Source organism: Poecile atricapillus, chromosome 18 (genome assembly GCF_030490865.1).
Source record: "Poecile atricapillus isolate bPoeAtr1 chromosome 18, bPoeAtr1.hap1, whole genome shotgun sequence".
Lineage (NCBI taxonomy): Eukaryota > Metazoa > Chordata > Aves > Passeriformes > Paridae > Poecile > Poecile atricapillus.
The window spans coordinates 1,177,366-1,195,845 of record NC_081266.1 but is presented as its reverse complement, the minus strand read 5'-3'; the positions used below and the strand labels follow the sequence as shown (position 1 = coordinate 1,195,845).

General features: G+C 39.0%; 1 protein-coding gene across 6 annotated transcripts in view; it reads left to right on the top strand.

Annotated features, from left to right (window-relative positions):
• The window catches only part of SOX5 (SRY-box transcription factor 5), a 290,140-nt gene that overhangs the window by 179,797 nt on the left and 91,863 nt on the right, over window positions 1–18,480 (top strand). For 3 of the 6 annotated variants that reach the window (XM_058852941.1, XM_058852939.1, XM_058852937.1), the window contains one exon: window positions 9,655–9,775. In XM_058852941.1, coding sequence (XP_058708924.1) covers window positions 9,655–9,775 — 121 coding nt within the window. Of the gene's footprint in view, window positions 1–9,651; window positions 9,776–18,480 lie in introns of all 6 variants that reach the window. The other 3 variants (XM_058852940.1, XM_058852938.1, XM_058852936.1) reach the window with 1 other exon arrangement.

Below are 18,480 nucleotides of genomic sequence, written 5' to 3'. Positions count from 1 at the left end.
AGACAGTCAGAAACAAGTCTGAACAGCTGAGAGATTGAAAAGAAGTCTTTATTCTGCATGTCCCTGGGCAGTAATTAGAGGCTATCCAATACTGAATCTGTGTTTGCTGCAAGGATTTCTAATAACATGTGGTCGGAGTTTTCGTGGCCATTTGTTCATCATGCAGGGATTTTTAAGATCTTACAGGAAGCAATAAAACTCAACATACAGCAGTAATAGTGATGATGATAGTAATAGTGATAATATATTGTCTTCAGGAAAGAATGACACGGAGTTGTTGTAACTACTTGTGCTCTGAAACGGGATGTCACTGGAGACCACATTTATCCTGAAATATGTGTCTGATTTAATAATAATAATTATAAAACTGGGGGAAAGAGGAGTCATTCAAAGGGTTTGTCAGTGGGTTCTAGTCTAAGATTTTATGAGCAGACCCAGTTCTGCAAGAGCCTACACTGATCAAACCATGAAGGATGGTTTTTTCCCCTGTAGTTCATTATATTGTATACAGTTTGGTTAACTATGTCTCTCAACCTTTCAATTTAAAGAAAGCAAGAGGAAGTAATGACTTTTTGTCCAGACACAGTTTTTTTTAGTCCTTTAAGTCTATTTTTTCTCTCTTTTTCCAGATAGTATGATTTTAAGTGGATGACTTCGATAAGACTTTCTTGTTTGTTTATAGCATTGCCACTGTTCAGCAGCCGAATGGGTTTTGAATTTCTGCCCACTGCATGATATTAAATAACCCCTGTTTCTTCCCCTTCGCCTACACACTGAAATTGCTGGATTTTTTTAAAATTAATGATACTCCATTTGTCAAAGAGATACTGAGTAAAAAATATGTCTTGAAACCTTAGGGGTTTGTTTGAAAGAATACCCTTAGCATTGTGTCAGGAACAAGATCATGGAACTGGCCATCATCTCTACCCCATCTTAAGTGCAGTGGTTTCCTACTTTGAACTGCTCTCTGAGCAGGAAAAATACTGCTGCAATTTGTACATCAAAATTATTACTTACTGGTGTTTGAATATATTATGGAAAAATCAGCAAGGAGTAGAGGGGGAGGTTTAGCAGCTGGCCTTAAGACAGATGCCTCTGAATAACTTCAAATGACAAAAAATACCACTTTTTAAAGTTGTAATGGTGTCAGCCATGCTCTTGCCACCCATTTATTGATTTTTTCAGGAAAATGCACTAAAGAAATCTTTTGTGAATAGGCTCACTCCCCAAAAGCTGCATTACTGCAGTCTACACTGGAGTAAGAACCATGGTTAGAATAAATTCAGAGGACATTTAGAAACAATTTGGATATTATTTTAGAAAATTACTTAGAATGAATTACCTAAGCTGCATTCTCAACCTGAAAACCATTTTGGGCAGTTTTATAGCTGAGCATATGGTCCTGTTTGCATCCTTTGTACAAAAACATTCACAAAAATACTTTGGTGTCAGTATGAGCCCAAAGGTGCCTTGGAAGCACTGAAAAGAGCAAGGTGGGGTATTTTTCCTAGGTCACAGAACTCACCTGTCAGAAAATAGCCAGGCTTCCTGGTTGTGATGTAACACCAGAGTTTGTGTCCCTTCATTTACTTAGTAATTTCCTTATTCTCAACTGAATCTGTTGACTTCCAACATTCATGGAAGTTCTTGTAAAGTCATTTTTTGATGATTCCTCTTCCTCTTCTCCCCCTCTTTAAGTCCCATGCCAGTTCTGAGCCTTCCCACCCATTCCTACTTGTTTTTATAGTCTAGCCATTGATTTATAATTTTAAGATTGGCAGAGTCAATCTTGAAAAAACCCTGTGCTCTTACAAGAAAAGTCCTCTTAATTCTACATTCCTCTCTTGACCACTCTGACATCCTCAAATAGAAACATCCCCTGTTGGCAGAACTGCCCTGTTTGCTCTTCCCTGCCTCCTCTGCAGCAGTGCTTCCTACCAGAGCTGCTTTCCAGAGCTCTTCTGACAGCGAGAGATGATGCTGTTGCACAAAAACATTGGGTCTGGTAAAATGAGAGCATTAAGTCACCAAAGAAGTGACTCTGAAAAGAAAGGGAGCTGGGTTCACACACACAGGGCAAAACTCAGTCACTTCAGTCCTTTTTAAACAGAAAGTCAGAAGGAAAAAGTGTACAGATGACTTCTGAAAGGCTGCTGTGAACAGTGACAAGGGAAGTACATTGCTTTGTGTGCCTGATTCTATCTGGCATGTACAAATAAGCCCACGGTTCATTATATTTTGAATAACTGAACCTATCTATCATAGATCAGCTAACTGTAGAAAAGAGTACACGTGCTGCTCAAGGAATTACCCTACATGCTGTCTTTTAAATCACATCAGGAAACCTCACACCTGTTTTCTTTTCCCTGACAAATGTTTCACTGGATAGCTTACTGCTGGAGCCTTCAGCACTAGTCCAGACCTCGTTGAGGAAAGCATTAGCCAGGCATATGGAAACTCTGTCATGATGCTGCAAGGTAGCATCAGGCACTCATGGAAGTTCAGAGATTTTCCACTTTGAGGGAAATGACTTTGTGGATTAACTCTTGCTCGTGACAGTTGCACTTAGGAGCAACTTGCTGGTAGCCAACAAAAGCACAAGTAGAGAACAATACAGCATATAAATCAGCAGTTTGGACAGCCAGAAGTTTGGGGCAGATTTCTCTTACAGTCCTGGTTTATTCTTCTAGGAAGAGTACTAACATTTGACAAGGTGCTCAGGTGCTTGGAAGTTATGCCATGAGAAACACAGTGTTTGTGTGAATATTAAGTAAAGTGAAATAAGACAATTTGGCCAAAACTGCGGTCGTCATACCTCGAAAGCCCATTTGCTAACTTCAACCTCTTCATGAAACAAGTAGCTCAATCAACCAAACAATGAATCTTTTTCTGTTATAAAAATGAAAGAGCAAATTCTTTTTAGTGTTACTCTCGAGTTGGGATTAAAAAGGATTCTTTTGAGAGCGCACTTCAGTCTTCCACTGTAGTTGTTAGCTGAATTACAGTCACTTGCTCTGAAAGTCCTGATTTTGCCAGAGAACCCTACTCACTGGGGTGTTGTATAGTCTGGAGCAGCCCTTCCTGTGTGAACTCTTAGGCTTTTGTCTTAAAACAGCTGCCTATTGGAATGAATTCCAGTTTATGTTCTTTTTATTTCAGGCAGTCTCTTCAGTTAGGCTGTTTGTCATAATATCTTTGTGGCAGAATTGTCCTGGAGATAACTTCCATGCTAAGTTGCACAAGAGTGAATACTTGTTAAACCTCATCGCAATGCAAAAAAAGTCACCTTACTGCTTTTCTCTCCTGTTTTTTCTATGCTAAGTCAAATATTAGAAAAAATGTTTTGAAGTTCTTTATTTTAGTTACTGAAATGAAGAAATAATACTGCTTTTTTTCCTTTGGGAATGTCCAAGGGTTGTTCCTTAACATGAAAGGTCCTTTTGGCTTCTGTCCTGCAAAATGCTGCTGGAAGTTTGTCTCTCAACATTGAATTTTGTTCTGTGGCACGAACCGGAGGAGAAAAGCCTTGGAAGAAAGTTATCAACATGAAAACAGCTACTGTCTGTATTATTTGGCACTTCAAGGCACTTTGCTGCGCTTTAGTTAAACAGGCTAAGCGTGTGTTAATTTACAGCCTTTATGATGAGATGAATTTGAGATGGATGCTGGTAGTGACACCTGGGCTCTCTTGCAGGACTGAGCAATGGTGGAAAGTTTACAGCATGAAAAGCCTTGCTTTCTTAAAATGAAAAATGCTTATGTATTTCCCTGAGATGCATTTCAGTTTTCCTGAAAGTTTGTTCCTTCTGTTTTCAATGTGTCAAGTTGCATACCTCTTAGGGATTGTCTCTGGATTCCATCAAACTAATAATTTTATCCACACCATCACTCCAAATAAAACTGTCCTGTGCTAGTAGAGTTGTAATGGGGAGGACGTGTTAGGTGTGTGTGGTGGGTGATGGAGATGTCTCCCTAAATCCCCTCGTTTATTCTCCTTATAAGATCATGAGAACATGTTTTTTGCCAGCAGTATCACTGTTTGCAAACAACTGTGAAAACAGGGAGAGCTGCTGAGTGAACCCAGGTGTTTGGACAGGGTAAGTTTTTGTAAGTTCTGGTATGAATTGTGTAAGCCTCATACACATTGAAGGGAAGAATAATATTTAGGGCCCAAATCATCCACTGCAGTAGAGTTTACAGGTGGTTATTAGGAAGAAAAAATGCATCTCTACTTCATGCCATCCACCTTCTGCTTTGCATCCTGAACATTCAGTAAGCACCCCATAAAAAGGCCCTCAAACTCAGTAGGGAGGGATGATTCCATAACCTGGAATGATCTTCCTGCTGTATAGGTTCAGGACAATGGAACTGATTTAGGGAACTGATACAGAGAAGAGAAAGAGAAAAACATTTTCTTATTTTAAGCATCACTGAAAGGGAAAATAGCAGATTGTAGTTATATGGGGACATATATTTTTATTTCCCTTAAGATAGACATGGGGAAGGAGGTGAGGTAGAGAGAAAGAGGGCCAACACATGTGCTAATTAAAGAATCCAGTCCTTCAGCAGTGTGTGTTACTGAGAGCCAAGTGTTTCTGGAGGAAGGGGGACAAATGCAATTAAACATGTCATTTTTGAAGGACAGATTTATGTTGCTGCATGTGAAATGTGCATTGCATTCTTTCCTATACAGTAGAAGAGATGCTTAACTTATAAACAAGCCATAAGCAAGAAGATATTCATACAACAGTTTGAAGTTAATCATATAATTCATGGGCATACACCATTCTAGGAATGTAAAATCTGAACTTATTTGAGGCAGCTTAGAATAACTCAAATGAAAATAAAAATTAGATGCACTTCTACATGAAGAAACCACTCAAGAGTCCAGTTCAGCAAAGATGCTCATGCAGCTCCTGAAGGGCATCTTCTGAAAAGTTCAAGAGCAAAGTACTGTTCAGAGTTTTGTCAGGTTGTAGAGAAGAGAGTGTTGCTTTTAGCAGCTATTCTTGCCCACACTGAGTAATCTGTTATCCGTCACCAGTCTCACCAAAATGAATAGAATTGCTTCTGAAGAACTAGAGGCTCTTCATACTGCATTAGCAGTATTTTCCCCTCAGTGGAAAATGTTATATATATATAGATGCTGGGAAATGCATTGAGATATTTACCATGGAGAGAGGAAAACTTGTATCAAAGTTGGTGCTAATAAATATGTAATGAGCAGCTGTGGAAATGAAATTGGTGGAAGTGCATGAAGAGAAAATAGATAAAACTAATAGCAGCTGCTATTTTAGAGGCTTAGGTTTGCTGAAAGTATGGATCTGTGTTACTTGAAAAATGGTATAAGCCTTCTAGATTAAGCAAGAGTCATGTGCAGTGGGAAACTCCGAATTTTAAACATTCTGTGTGGATGCAGGGGCATAAAGGACCAAAATAAGGTCACGCATGCTTCCCTGATTCTGGCATTCCCTAAGCCACAAATGTCTAACTTTGCAGTCTTAATGTTGCTTTAAACTGTTTTCCCTGTGTAGCTATTTACATAGTGACCCAAAGCACACATGACTTTCTACAGAAAATAGAACTGTAGTTGTCAAGTGTTTGCAGTCTAAATTTGTGGAAGTCACAACAGGAGTTAGTAACAAACAGTAGGGGTAGCTGTTAAAAACATACTGCTTGGTGCTTAGGTAGCTGTGGTAACCATAGTATGTTCCTAAAAGTAGACAGGAGAGCAGAATTTAGGTGGAAATACTACAATTATAATGAAGCTGAGAATCCTGGAAATATTAACTGTGCCTATGTTGAATGCAGTGCCTTTGTGTGATTGGATTTGTTATGGTCAAGTCATAAAGGACATGCACAGATTTGAGAAGATGCTGGCCCAGGCTTCAACAGCTTGAATTGGTTCCAAGTTTGCCAACAAATTTCCTTTGATATGATAAGCCATTTAGGGTCAGATTTTTCAAAGGCACTGAAACAAATAAAGTTACACGGAGGAACTTTTCAAAATCAAAAATCTCTGCAGGCAGCTTGGGTGCCCCAGTTTACCACTTGGACAGTAGATGTTCTGTTAGTTGCTTGTCATGTGCTTATAGTGGTTTTTGCATTAAGTTCTTAGGATGGTCTCTTTTTCAGATTTTCACTGGAAACTATGAAGGTTTCCTGGTGTCGTGGTTTGACACTGGCCAAACACCAGGCACCAACAACAGCCACTCACTCACCCTCCCCTGCCACAGCTGGGCAGAGGAGAGAAAAAAAAATAAATGAAGGGTTCATGAGTTGAGGAGGACTGGGAGAAAACACTCCATGGGCAAAACAGGCTCAACTTAGAGGTACAAAGTGAAATTATTACTAACAAAGTCAGAGAAGGATAATGAGAAGTAAAATAAGCTCTTAAAAACACCTTTTCTTCCCCCAGCCCCTCCCTCCTTCCCACCAATGATGCAGGGAGACGGGGCATGTCATATTAAAAGGAAAATAAGGGAACAGTGTCATCAGTTGACACAGTGGCAATAGCATGAAAAAACAAGGCCTTGGAAGATTGTATCTGTATCATCCAGACTAACATCATACAGTAGATAAGAAGTTACAAGGTGAAATTGTAGCTCATTCAAACCACTGGGAATTTTGTGAGGATTTAAAATACAGTTTTCCCCTTTAGGATATTACAACTGAGAAGAGGTCATCACATAGAGAGGCTGGCCAGTGGAAAATTTTGGCAGCTGTATGAATTATTAAATTGTTAAAGAGGTATTTCTTTTTATGGGCATATGCCCATTAGAAGAACAAATTGAAGGGATTTGAAAATAGCTCTGATTTGCTACATATATATATATACATATATATATATATATTTTTTTTTTTGTGTTATATTCAAATTAGAAATGCAGTATCAAGAAGTTATAATCCAGAAAATATTGGAAGGTATGTAAGCTACGTAAAAGCTATATAATAAATAACATTTGAGAGGTTTAACTGATGTGATAATACCTTGAAAAAAAAAAAAAAGGAAAACACCTTAGATGTAAAACTCAGAAGGAGGGCCTGTATTCAGTGACACTTGAAACAGTTGTATCCTAGCAATTCCAGTTAATAATAATAATAAACATAACGAGTTAAGATGTAGTAGTTAAATGAGCCATAAAAATGAAGAGTCCATAATTTGTATGATATTGTGTCAGGTAATCGGATTAAAATAAACTAATGTTTGCATTTATTTGTGTTTAGGAGAAAATGAAGTGTAGCTGAGTGCTGCTACATACATTCCATCCTGGAATGAAAATCATATTGTTTTGACTGCGTTATTTCTATATCCATGTAAACCATCCTCATCACTCTATAGTTTTTACCTCCTTAATGCAAATGGGGTTGTGTCATTTGAAATTAGGGGCTATAAGGCCCCTTGGAGAGTTAAAGAGGAGCAGCAATTTGTAAAAAAATGAAATGCAGCAGTCAGATTTAGGAAGAAAGGGCATTTTCCTGGTAAATGTTTTCGTAAGTGGGAATTTTTCACTGTGGTGTTTTGCTCATGTGTTTGGCAGTCACTTGGAATCAAGTGCAGACTTAAGCTACATTGTGGGCTTGGCAATGACAATTTGTGTGTGTGTGGTGCTTTAGTTATATTAGCCCTGGAGGCAGAGTTAACACTTGCAGTGGGACAAGAGTATTTGCAGTCATCAGAGAACTTTGCAGTCAGCTTCAATAACATCACTCCATTTTTTTCACTTTTTTTTAACATTTTTTTTGGCAGCAAAGCACTTAGTAGAACCATCTGTCTTTCTATTAGTGTTTTTGAGTCCTGTTTTGAAGCTTCTTCGCTTGGCAAAGTCGCTTTCATCCTTGGAAACCATTTAAAAAAAAAAGTTCTGTGGCTTTTTGCCGAAGAAGAGTACTATGCAAAAATTCCGCATGGCTGTTCATTTTTGTTCTAAAAGAATACAGTTACTTTGTCTTTGTCTTAAAAAAACAAACAAAAAACCCACCCCCCCAAAAACAAACCAAAACCAAAACCAAAAACAAAAAAATCCACAAAACCTCAAACAGACAAAAAACCACGTGAAGAAAAGGCAGGTATTAGACATCTCTATGATAATTGTGTGCAGATAGAGAACCAATCACATTTTATGTATTTTTTTTCTCCCATCATTCAGTTGAAAATATGTATGCCTTCTAATTATAACAGGATCACAATATAAAGAAAAATATGGAAGTAACAAAAAATGGATCAAACTAGTTCAGTGAGTGGAGCTACATCTACTCTATCTTCAGCCCCAATCCTAATCTCCCACTGCAAGAATTTCTGTCAAACAGTGCTCTTCAACTCAATCCTTGAAAATTGTTTCAGACAATAAAGATGCACTCAGCACACACAGGGGTGTTGACAGCTCCCAGCATAAATTAAAAGGGATGGTAATCTCAAGTTTTTATCACTATTATGCCTGGTAATGGCATTGGGTGAACCAAGACATGGCCTGGTTTTTAAGGAGATTAAATGAAAATAAAATTAGGTGGAAATGGTGTAATCTGAGCAGTGGCAGCCAAGGACTGCTGGAGGTTTTCTTTCACCAATTCTGTTGTCCAGGCAGTAATGAAGGGAGTAACACCTTCTTGCACCCCTCAGCATAGAAGGTTGTGTTTTGATACTCTAATTGTCTGAGTTACTTAAGGCTACAGACCACAAAATAAATCACAGTTTTCAAAAGTGTATCTATCCCCAAAGGCTCAGCTTTACGGCGCCATTAAAAATCTAGATGAGCTCTCCTAAAAACAGAGACAGTCTTTCTTTACTGACTGATCTGGTCAATACAGTGGGGGTTTTAAATTGAAACTAGTCATTTAGCATTTTAATGCAGCAAACTTTGGGTTTCTCATCTGTGTGAAATACAGAGATAACTTCCATTTCTAGCAATTAAAAAGTATTAATGGAGCTGGGTGAAAGCAGCAGCAGTAGACATTGTGCCGTGGCCCACTTCCAGCTTGGATGACTAATTTCTGCATGTCTTAAGTCCCCTGCAGTATTCACTTACAATATAATATTTTCCATTTCCTGACTTGCATGGTTGTGTAGAGTTGCTGTGCAAAGTTGAGCGCCTAGCACTTCAGACATAGCTGTTTTATTTGTGAATAAAGTGTCTCAGCCTTTTTTTCTGACCGTCCTGGAGACTTTACCTTTTCACATGTACAAATAAGTGCATGTGTATGAGCACAGAAGTAGTACTGGCTGTGCTGTGTGCTACTTATGCACTTATTTTTCCTTCTGAGGAGGTGTCTTTGTGTTTGAGCTTAGGGAGAAAGCTGCTGTCCGAGACAGATACTGCTACACAGTTCAATAAAAGAGAAGAAAGTACCCCACTACAGTCAGAGATAAGCGAGTCATCTTGAACTTTGGGGGAATAGCTAAGTGGGATGTAGATATACCTTCGTGAAATATTTCAGTTTATTTTGGATTCATGTAATTCATATGAATTGGTTTATGTAATTCATATGTTTGGTAATGAAGATGAAGCTCAACAACTGATGCTGCTGGAACACCCCAATATGAAGAGGTGTATTCAAACCAGACCTCTCAGATCAGAAGTGAAAGAAAGCATATTACCAGACATTGTCCCCCCCCAAAAAAATTCTGTGTTTGATTTTCCCTCTCCTGTTCAGCAGGTCCAGGGTCAGCTGCCTCCATTAATGATTCCCGTATTCCCTCCAGACCAGCGAACCCTAGCAGCAGCTGCGCAGCAAGGATTCCTTCTTCCTCCTGGTTTCAGCTACAAGGCGGGATGCAGTAAGTCCTGTAGAATTTTTTAGTGGTTATAGGGCACAGTTTCATGCCAGCCTGTATAAAAATAATACCTCATCAATGGACAAAGCCATTAACTTGCAGAGATGAGTGTAAAACAGAGGATTAGTTGTTACAGTATGAGAAAAGCTTGTGAGAGATGAGGAATGTGTTTCAACATAACAGCCAAACATCTCACAGAGGAGGTAGATTTGTGCACCTTCTCTCTGACAGGTCTTTCTGACAAGTGAACAGGCTCATGACCACAAACTTGCATCTGAAGAGAAGCTATTCGAAACTTCCCAATAAATTTCAACACTGTTGTAAGAAAACATGTTTTTTCCCGAAGCAGACTGATTGCTATTTGTGAACTGAGGGCCTATTCTTCACACAGAACTCACATTAATCTCAACGGAGGTTCTGAACAGAGATCAAAGATAGCATATGCTTTTCAATTTGATGGACTAACACAAACTCTGAGGATATTTGTGAGAGCCTAACACTAAAAAATACAGCATCTACTTTTTTAATCTTTGAAAGATTTGTATTGTTCTTTACACTCCGTAGATTTAAAAAAAAAAAAAAATTATTTCAGCCTTCTATAGGATTTCATGTTCCTGTCAACATGATGAGAATAAATACAAGTTAAGAAATAATGAAGGAACTTTATTTCCGTGAATAAACTTAGCTAGAGCATGAATTTCATAGACTTGTTTTCATGCACTTGTATAACTCTTCTGCTATCAGTTTTCTACTCAGTTATCCAGGGCTTGCTTGTTCTGCCCTTCTCTGTCTCTAGAATTGGTGTTTGTTGTGTCCATGTCACTGTATCCATCTGTATCATTGACTAACTCATTAATTCATCAGTTGGTTTGAGTTACTCAGCACTTGACACTGCTGCATTTTTGTAAACCTAGCACATAAAAAAGATATCTTTAGTTAAGCTGGCTTAGCCCACAATTTCAGATTTCTTTCAGCTTCCGAACATCATAGACACAGTACTTGAGCACTAACTCAGTTTCTTTGGCCACTAACAACTTTTCCTGATATTTTAAGACTGGGACCACTATTGAAAAGTACCGCTCCAAAAACTTCACATCCCTTAGCAGCTGCAGTGCCAAAACATAGTCTCATTCAGTTCTTCCAGTGATTTCACACTCAGTCTCTCTTGACTGGGAGAAGCAGTGATTCACATTACAGAATGTGTAACTGTAAGCCACACTGAATATGAAAGCTACCATAACTGTAGGTCTGGAAAAGGTCAGGAAAGCACTGTTAGACATATCTGGCAGATTTCATTAGTTCCATGTTAATGAAGTCCAGTTTGGATAGGGGTTGAGGTGGTTTTTTCCCTTCTTTGTACTACGTGCACATTAGCTCCATGGTAATTTTGTAGTTCCTCACATCTATGAAATAGATATGACATTACATGTTTGTGTAACCTTGAAGATTAAAAGGCAAAAAGAGCAAAGTTTCTGCTGCTTCTGGCAGTAAGGCTTGGAATTAACATTATGCCAAGATGTAGGACTGAGCAGAAGCCAGTGGAAAAAGACAGCTCTGTGTTTGGTGATTGCCTGGCATGTTTGGCTGAATTTGACTGAGAAGCTGAGGAGAAGTGATAAGTAGTCCAAAGGGTTTCCTTTCACTCACCATCTAGTGTAAACAAAAACATACACATTTACTACACCTAGAGAGCTTCACCCAGCTGCCTTACACCTAGCTGCCTTCAGTATGTCCACATCAAGTTATGTTTTTGACAGTCCATTAAAACATATTTTTCCCATTTTTTTTGCTTGCCCTACTGCGTATCAGTCCCCTTGGCAAAGGAGACAGTAAACCAGAGAGCTTTGGATAAAATTTTGTTAAGTGTCTGAGTGATTTAGGAGACTAAACCTTTCTCTTAAGAGTGACAAAGACACTAGGATCTAAGTCTTAGGGGTATTTACCAAATTCTTCTACAGCAAACTTCAGTGCAGTCACCTTTGCTGGTTTGAACTGAGCTGAAGTGGGTTGTTGTAGTACCAATATTGCAGCAGAGAATGTACAGCAGATTAATTTGCTCAGTATCTAAATATTTTAAATGCCTAATTTTCACTGAGTTTGCTTTTAGGAGCAAAGCCTTTCTAGGAACTTCTGAAGACCCCAGTAGCATCATCTGTACATGGCTACCATTCTGTGTTTTAAAATTAATTTATATGCCAGATGAAAATGAGATCTCACTTCTGCATCTTCCCAGTCCTTTTGGAAAACCTGCCCTTCTTTCTGGACTGATTACATTTTTCAGAATTGTTTTCTGTGGCTGATAGAAATTCTCTAGTGATGATTCTATTATTTATTAGCATTAACAACCTGCACATGGGAATGATAAAAAACCCCACGTGACAATTCAGTTTCAGTCACAAAGAACAAAAAGCGATGGAAATTTTCACATACTGTTCCTCAAAAAAATGAGATTTGAAAATTTGGGGAAAAAAGAAAGAGAGAACTATTGCAACAACCAATATTTTCATAACTAGCTAGTGATGCAGAGTTCCTTGACTTTGGATATCTGTTGGAGACACTTTCAAAGGGACATTTATACTGTTCTGCACCCTGCCCCTGTGAGAAGTCAGATCTCCAAAATGGGACTTATGGGCCAGGCTTTTTGGTTAAGGACTCTCAAACTTGCTTCTGTCCAGGCTGGGACAACAAGGACTCTCTGTTAAAATTGTTTAAGCTGAGGTGGTTCTTTTTCATGGAAACATGTCGGGAAGGGATTAAAGAAGCAGCCTGGTCACAGAGTAACCTTTGGCAGGGGACTGTGGTTGGAGCTGGTGGTGAAAGTGTAATCAAGCCTCAGGGTCAGCAAAAGAGAAGAAATGATGAATAGTTGTACTGCTGGTTTATTTTCATTCAGCTTAGATAATAAAACCTAATTAACTTATTCAGTGCTTTCTGATTCACCTGTACCTCCCAAGAGAGCATCAAATGTCTCCCAGTGGTTTCAGAATGTGTCTGTAGGAGGATTTCCTCAGGCAGTGCTCACCAAAGGACTCGTGACTTACCAGACAGAGGCTGGAAAGGAAGAGTGCTGTTTTCCCTACACATACTTTGTTTTCTGAGCATTTAAGCTGAAGATAACACAAAAATAATTATAACAGTTAATAGCAGTGGTCCATTTAGACTCCTGTCATGGCAGATACCTAAGGAACACTAGAAGAGCAGGGTAGAAGTGTACTGATACTTTATCACCCATCCTTTGCCAGGTTCCAGGGACTGAGGACTCAGGGACCTTCTAACCCAGTGGTGGCATCATTCTGTGATACGTTATTGAAAACAAAGAGTTTTTCTCTGCTTGTTTCCAGCCTGATTGAAAACATTCTAGAGAGATGAAATGCTCAAAAAAATACAGCAATATCAGTCTCTATTATGTGCAGAGCAAATGATTCAATTATGCTTTTCCAAATATTTTTCAAAATTGGGTAAATAAAGGGAGAAGAGGGGTAAATATTTTCTCTGTGGTTACATGGCAGGTCATGGTCTTTGGCTTCCAATTTGATGTACTACATATCCTTTTCTTTCTTTTTCTCCATAGCAGATCACGCTTGGGAGTGGCTTGGGTTTTCATTTTGTTTTGTTTTTTTAAACAGATGGTTTGCATTACATAAGGGACAATTTACACAAGTTGACACTTCCCCTTTTTTCTCTATGGCATATTGTGTGGTGGTAAAGTTGGCAGAGATGAAGGGAAGAACTTCTATTAGGATTATATCTCAATTTGAGAAAAAGATTCATAATCTGTGGTTCCAGTTAATTTTTTTTTAACCTCCATACCTAGATAAAATTGCCCGTATAAAATATTTAGTATTATTGTTTACAACCAAGGTACTTTTTCTTAGGAGAAAAATAAGTTGGCAGTATGTGATGGGCTATATTGTCCCCAGTTAGCAAGGTAAATTCTGATTACATACTTACTTGCTCTATACTTAGTTATGCATGCAATGTGTGCGATTTGAAATTTAAATTTTTCATGCAAACATCTTTATATGTATTCTATTATATGCATAATATGTAATTTTTAGATAGATATATAATGCACATCTTTTTATTAAAGGGCTGATGTTTCAAGGTTAGTTGTTAACTAAGTTAGTGACTGGCAGCATGAGCAAATTTTAGGAGTTGACTGCTGTATCCCAGCTATTTAAGCTGGTTTTAGCAGCAGGTGAGCACCTTCCATTTCAGCTGATGCTGAAATCAAACAGGGTCTGATTACTGCGTTTCCCAAAGCTTCATTTGGGCTCCACAGATTGGCTCAGGTCATTTAACCCTTCCTTTCTCCTCATCCCATAACCTTATCACTTGTTATTCCTGCTGTTGCTAGTTCAGCTGTACTTATGGTACTCACCAGATAATAGACACAACTCCCAGGATTTTAGCAATGGCAAGGGAAATGTCAGCTCTGCTGGGGTCTGAGGAGCTGTTGCTGTTGACTTCACTGAAGTCAAATTTCACACCAGATGATACAGATCTGCTAGGGCCACTCTTAGAAATAATTAGAATTTATTTAGTGCTAATTAATATTTGAGAAGTGCTTTGAAAGCATAAAAATGGTGCAAGTGATAGAAGAGAAGAAGTTCTGTATTGTGCCCTTTAAAAACTGCATAGTTCTGCCTCTGAGCAAGCTGCTTGTCAGTCGTAGGTAGTATGATCTTTTTATTAATGCACATATGTATGGATTTGTATGTGGAATATTAAGGCATGGCTGTATCTCCTACATAAGAGATACTAAAGGGAATGAAATAAAGGTTTGGGAAAGCACAGAGGACTGCTTCTGGGGACTGAGATACAAAAAAGGCAGAAGGAGTTAGGATGAGAACAGTGTTCTCTGGGTCTTTTTAACTAATCTAAGCATCAGCATGGACCAGGTCAGAATGTTTCAATGCTTCTCCATTTGCAGCACTGCACAGAGTGGCCCAAACTTGGATGGATCTTCCCTCTTTAGTGATGCTAAGCAAGATTAATTTAGGAAACTGCACTCTAGCACTTCTTAAAACATTTGATCACCCTTTTAAAAGGGAAAGGAAATGTTGACTTGTACCTAAAGCAGTGTGGTGTGTTCTATCAGCCCTAAGGCTTTTCAGGATGATTGAAGCTTCCATGTAATTTCTTCTGTAAAAGATGAAGAACAGTGTGCCTTGTTTTCTAAACTAAGGTGTGCAAGAAATTGAATTATTTGCAGATTTTTAGGGTTTCTTTTCTCAGGAAACAATAGTTGCCAAGTCTGTATTTCCAGAAATGGGAAGTACATTTTTACAGGTTATTGGCAAATTCTTAGGAAAGCTTCTAGATAGTCTTTTATTTGCTAATATCTCTGTTACTTTTATAGTAATATGACAAATTTTAGAAACAAGAATTGGGTTTTTTTTTTCCCATTTGTCCTGTCCCCTGTGGATAATTTGTTGTAACAAATCATAATTGTGTTTTCAGTCAGATGTCATCAACACGAGGTTTTTTGAAAGCACTTTTATCACTATTTCAACCATATCCAATTGGGGCGGGGAAATACGAGTACACAATGGGTACATTTTATATGTCTTACATATCAGTTTGTTACTGCTGGAAGTGTTCTAAATAAAATAATTCCCAGAAAGTTATTGATGAAATATCTAATTAGCTCATAAAATTGGCAAAATATGAGAGATTAACAAGTCAAGCCTAATAAAATTAAAATGTGCTGAATTTACCATTCATCTATGTTCTGAACAATAATTCTGATGTCTGAGAAAAATGAAGCTCTCACTTAATTGGTTCCTCACATAACACAATAAAATTAATGTTTAGGAGTTAAATACCATAAACTTCCTTGGGGAGAATTGCTGATGTGTTTCTGTTTTTCAGCAAGTCACATGTTTCATTGTTTAATGGAGTATCATGTGGATTGTCTTATAATTTTACTTGTGCTCAGTGTCCATGTTTTTGTCTTCTAATGAGACTTGAGTGCTAATTTCTGATTTAACTGTGTCAGCTGACATGCAGGTCATTGACAATCACTAAATCACAAGAAAAAACTATTGGCATTGCTGTGTTCTTATCAGAATTTTATCAGAATGACACAAGTAGTTGTGAAGACCACATACTGCAGCTTCTTTATAAAGATGCTAGTTGTCTTCCAGGGCTGCTGTTTATGCCTTGGAAAAGAATGAGCATATGACTAAACCCTCATATTCCCCCCAGGATAAGGGAAGAGTGGAAGGCATTGTGGAGAGAAGCAGCAAGGACTTGTTGGTAACAGCTTTGCCTCTCAGCATCCATGAGATTGTGATGGTTCTGTAAGGATGCAAAAATATAACAACACAGCTGAAGACTGTTTCTAAATGAAAGAATTCCATAGCTCCCAATCTCTGTGTGGCTTCTCCTAATAATTCTGATGAAAACAAAGCAGACAAGCAGAACAGTGGGGACCTGTAAAAACAGGCTGGTAGTTTCAGCTCAGTTTCTAGGCCATGAAAGATGTCACTATTTTTGTCATTCTGATAAATTTCTGATAGAAACACAGCAATGCCAATGAAGATGTTACTTCACTATTATCCATAGTTGGGCAACAAAATAAAGTCTTGATTTTTTAAATTCATGAGTGTGTACAAATCTTTATGGAAGTACTTTGGCTTTCCTTGGAAACTGGAGTTTTTGAATAAGTGTAATTTATTCAACAGATATAGGAAAAAAATATTAAGAAATGTGTGCCCTGAAATAATAGAAATATTCTAGTTGGAAGGGATTTCAGAAGACTTGCAGTCCAGCCTCTTGCTTCATGCAGGGTCATTAAGGAGATAGGATCAGATTACTCAGGACTTTATTCTGTTGGGGCTTGCAGAGCTCCAAGGACAGAGTGCATAACCCTGTTTGGACAGCTTGTTTCAACATCTGGCTGTCCTTGTGGGGAAAATCTGATCCTCTCTTGATTCACAATTATGTCCATTGGCTCTTGTCCTCCAAGCAAAGCCTACCAGAAGGAGCCTGGTCTGTCTTGTTGATCACCTTTTGGTGGTTGGAAGGCTGCTTTTCGATCCCTCCAAACCTGTCCCTTCTGTAGACTGAATTGTTTCTCTGAAACACAAAACAGACTAATCTCTCAGTCAATACTGTCCAGATCTATCCTCAGAGAAAATCGGGGAACCAGTTTGGATTTCTTTTTGGAAACCACTGGTGGTGTCTTCTTCATGCTCCTTATTAATTTAAATCCATAATCCCTAGAGGCAGAAGTCAGGAACACTGCTCATGTCTTTCACAGCCTCCCATTACTTTCAGTGCATGTCCAGCATCACACCAGGAAAATTAAAGGAAAATGAGGTTGAAAATAAATAAGTGGGGAGAAGAGATGCAGTGCGTTACCTGTCAGTTGGCCATCAGCTGTGATTATTCATTATAAATACACTTAAGTGATAAACTGAGTGTAAAATTATTGTGGCTTTTTCTAGAATTTGTCAAAAACGGGGGGAAGAGAATATAGAATTTCTTCTCATTCAACAGAATGTGCTATAAGAAAATAGTTATTTTGGTATTTTTCATGTAATTTAGTTTAGCATAGTGGTCTTGGAAATTATAATTTAAGAGTTAGGTTTTCACAGAATCACAGAAACACTGGGTTGGAAGAGACCTTCAAGATCATCGAGTCCAACCCATGCCCTAACACCACAGCTAAGCCATGATGGCACCAAGTGCCACATCCAGTCTGTTTTTAAACACATCCAGGGATGGTGACTCCCCAGGCAGACCATTCCAGTACTTTATCACTCTTTCCGTGAAGAACTTTTTCCTAATGTCCAACCTAAATTTTCCGTGGCACAGCTTGAGACTGCATCCTCTCATTCTGTCAGTTGCTGCCTGGAGAAAGAGACCGACCCCACCTGACAAAGCCACCCTTCAGGGAGCTGTAGAGATTGATAAGGTCACCTCTGAGTCTCCTTTTCTCCAGGATAAACAACCCCAGCTCCCTCAGCCATTCCTCACAGGGTTTGTGTTCCCAGCCCCTCACCAGCCTCGTTGCCTCCTCTGGATGTGCTCAAGTGTCTCAAGGTCCTTCCCAAACTGAGGGACCAGAACTGGACACAGAACTCGAGGTGTGGCCTCACCAGTGCTGAGTACAGGGGAAGAATGACCTCCCTGTTCCTGCTGGCCACACCATTCCTGATCCAGGCCAGGGGCCATTGGCCTTCTTGGCCACCAGGGCACACTGCTGGCTCATGTTCAGCTGCTGTCAGCAGCACCCCCAGGTCCCTTTCTGCCTGGGCACTGTCCAGCCACACCATCCCCAGCCTGTGGTGTTACAGGGGGTTATTGTGGCCAAAATGCAGGACTCAGCACTTGGACTGACTAAACTTCATCCCACTGCACTCTGCCCATTCATCCAACCATTCCAGGTCTCTCTGCAGAGCCCTCCTCCCTTCCAACAGATCAACACACGCTCCCAGCTTAGTGTCATGTGCAAATTCACTAATGAAAGACTCAATACCCTCACCCGTGTCATCAATAAAAATATTGAACAGGACTGGCCCCAGCACAGACCCCTGAGGGACACCACTGCGTTGAGCACCTCTGCTTTCTCTTCACCTGCAGTTACTGAGTTCCCTCCCGCATCCAATAGAGAACAAAGGCTGGTCTTACCCTTCCTTTTACCATTAATATGTTTGTAGAAACATTTTTTTATTATTTTTTACAAAAGTTGCCAAATT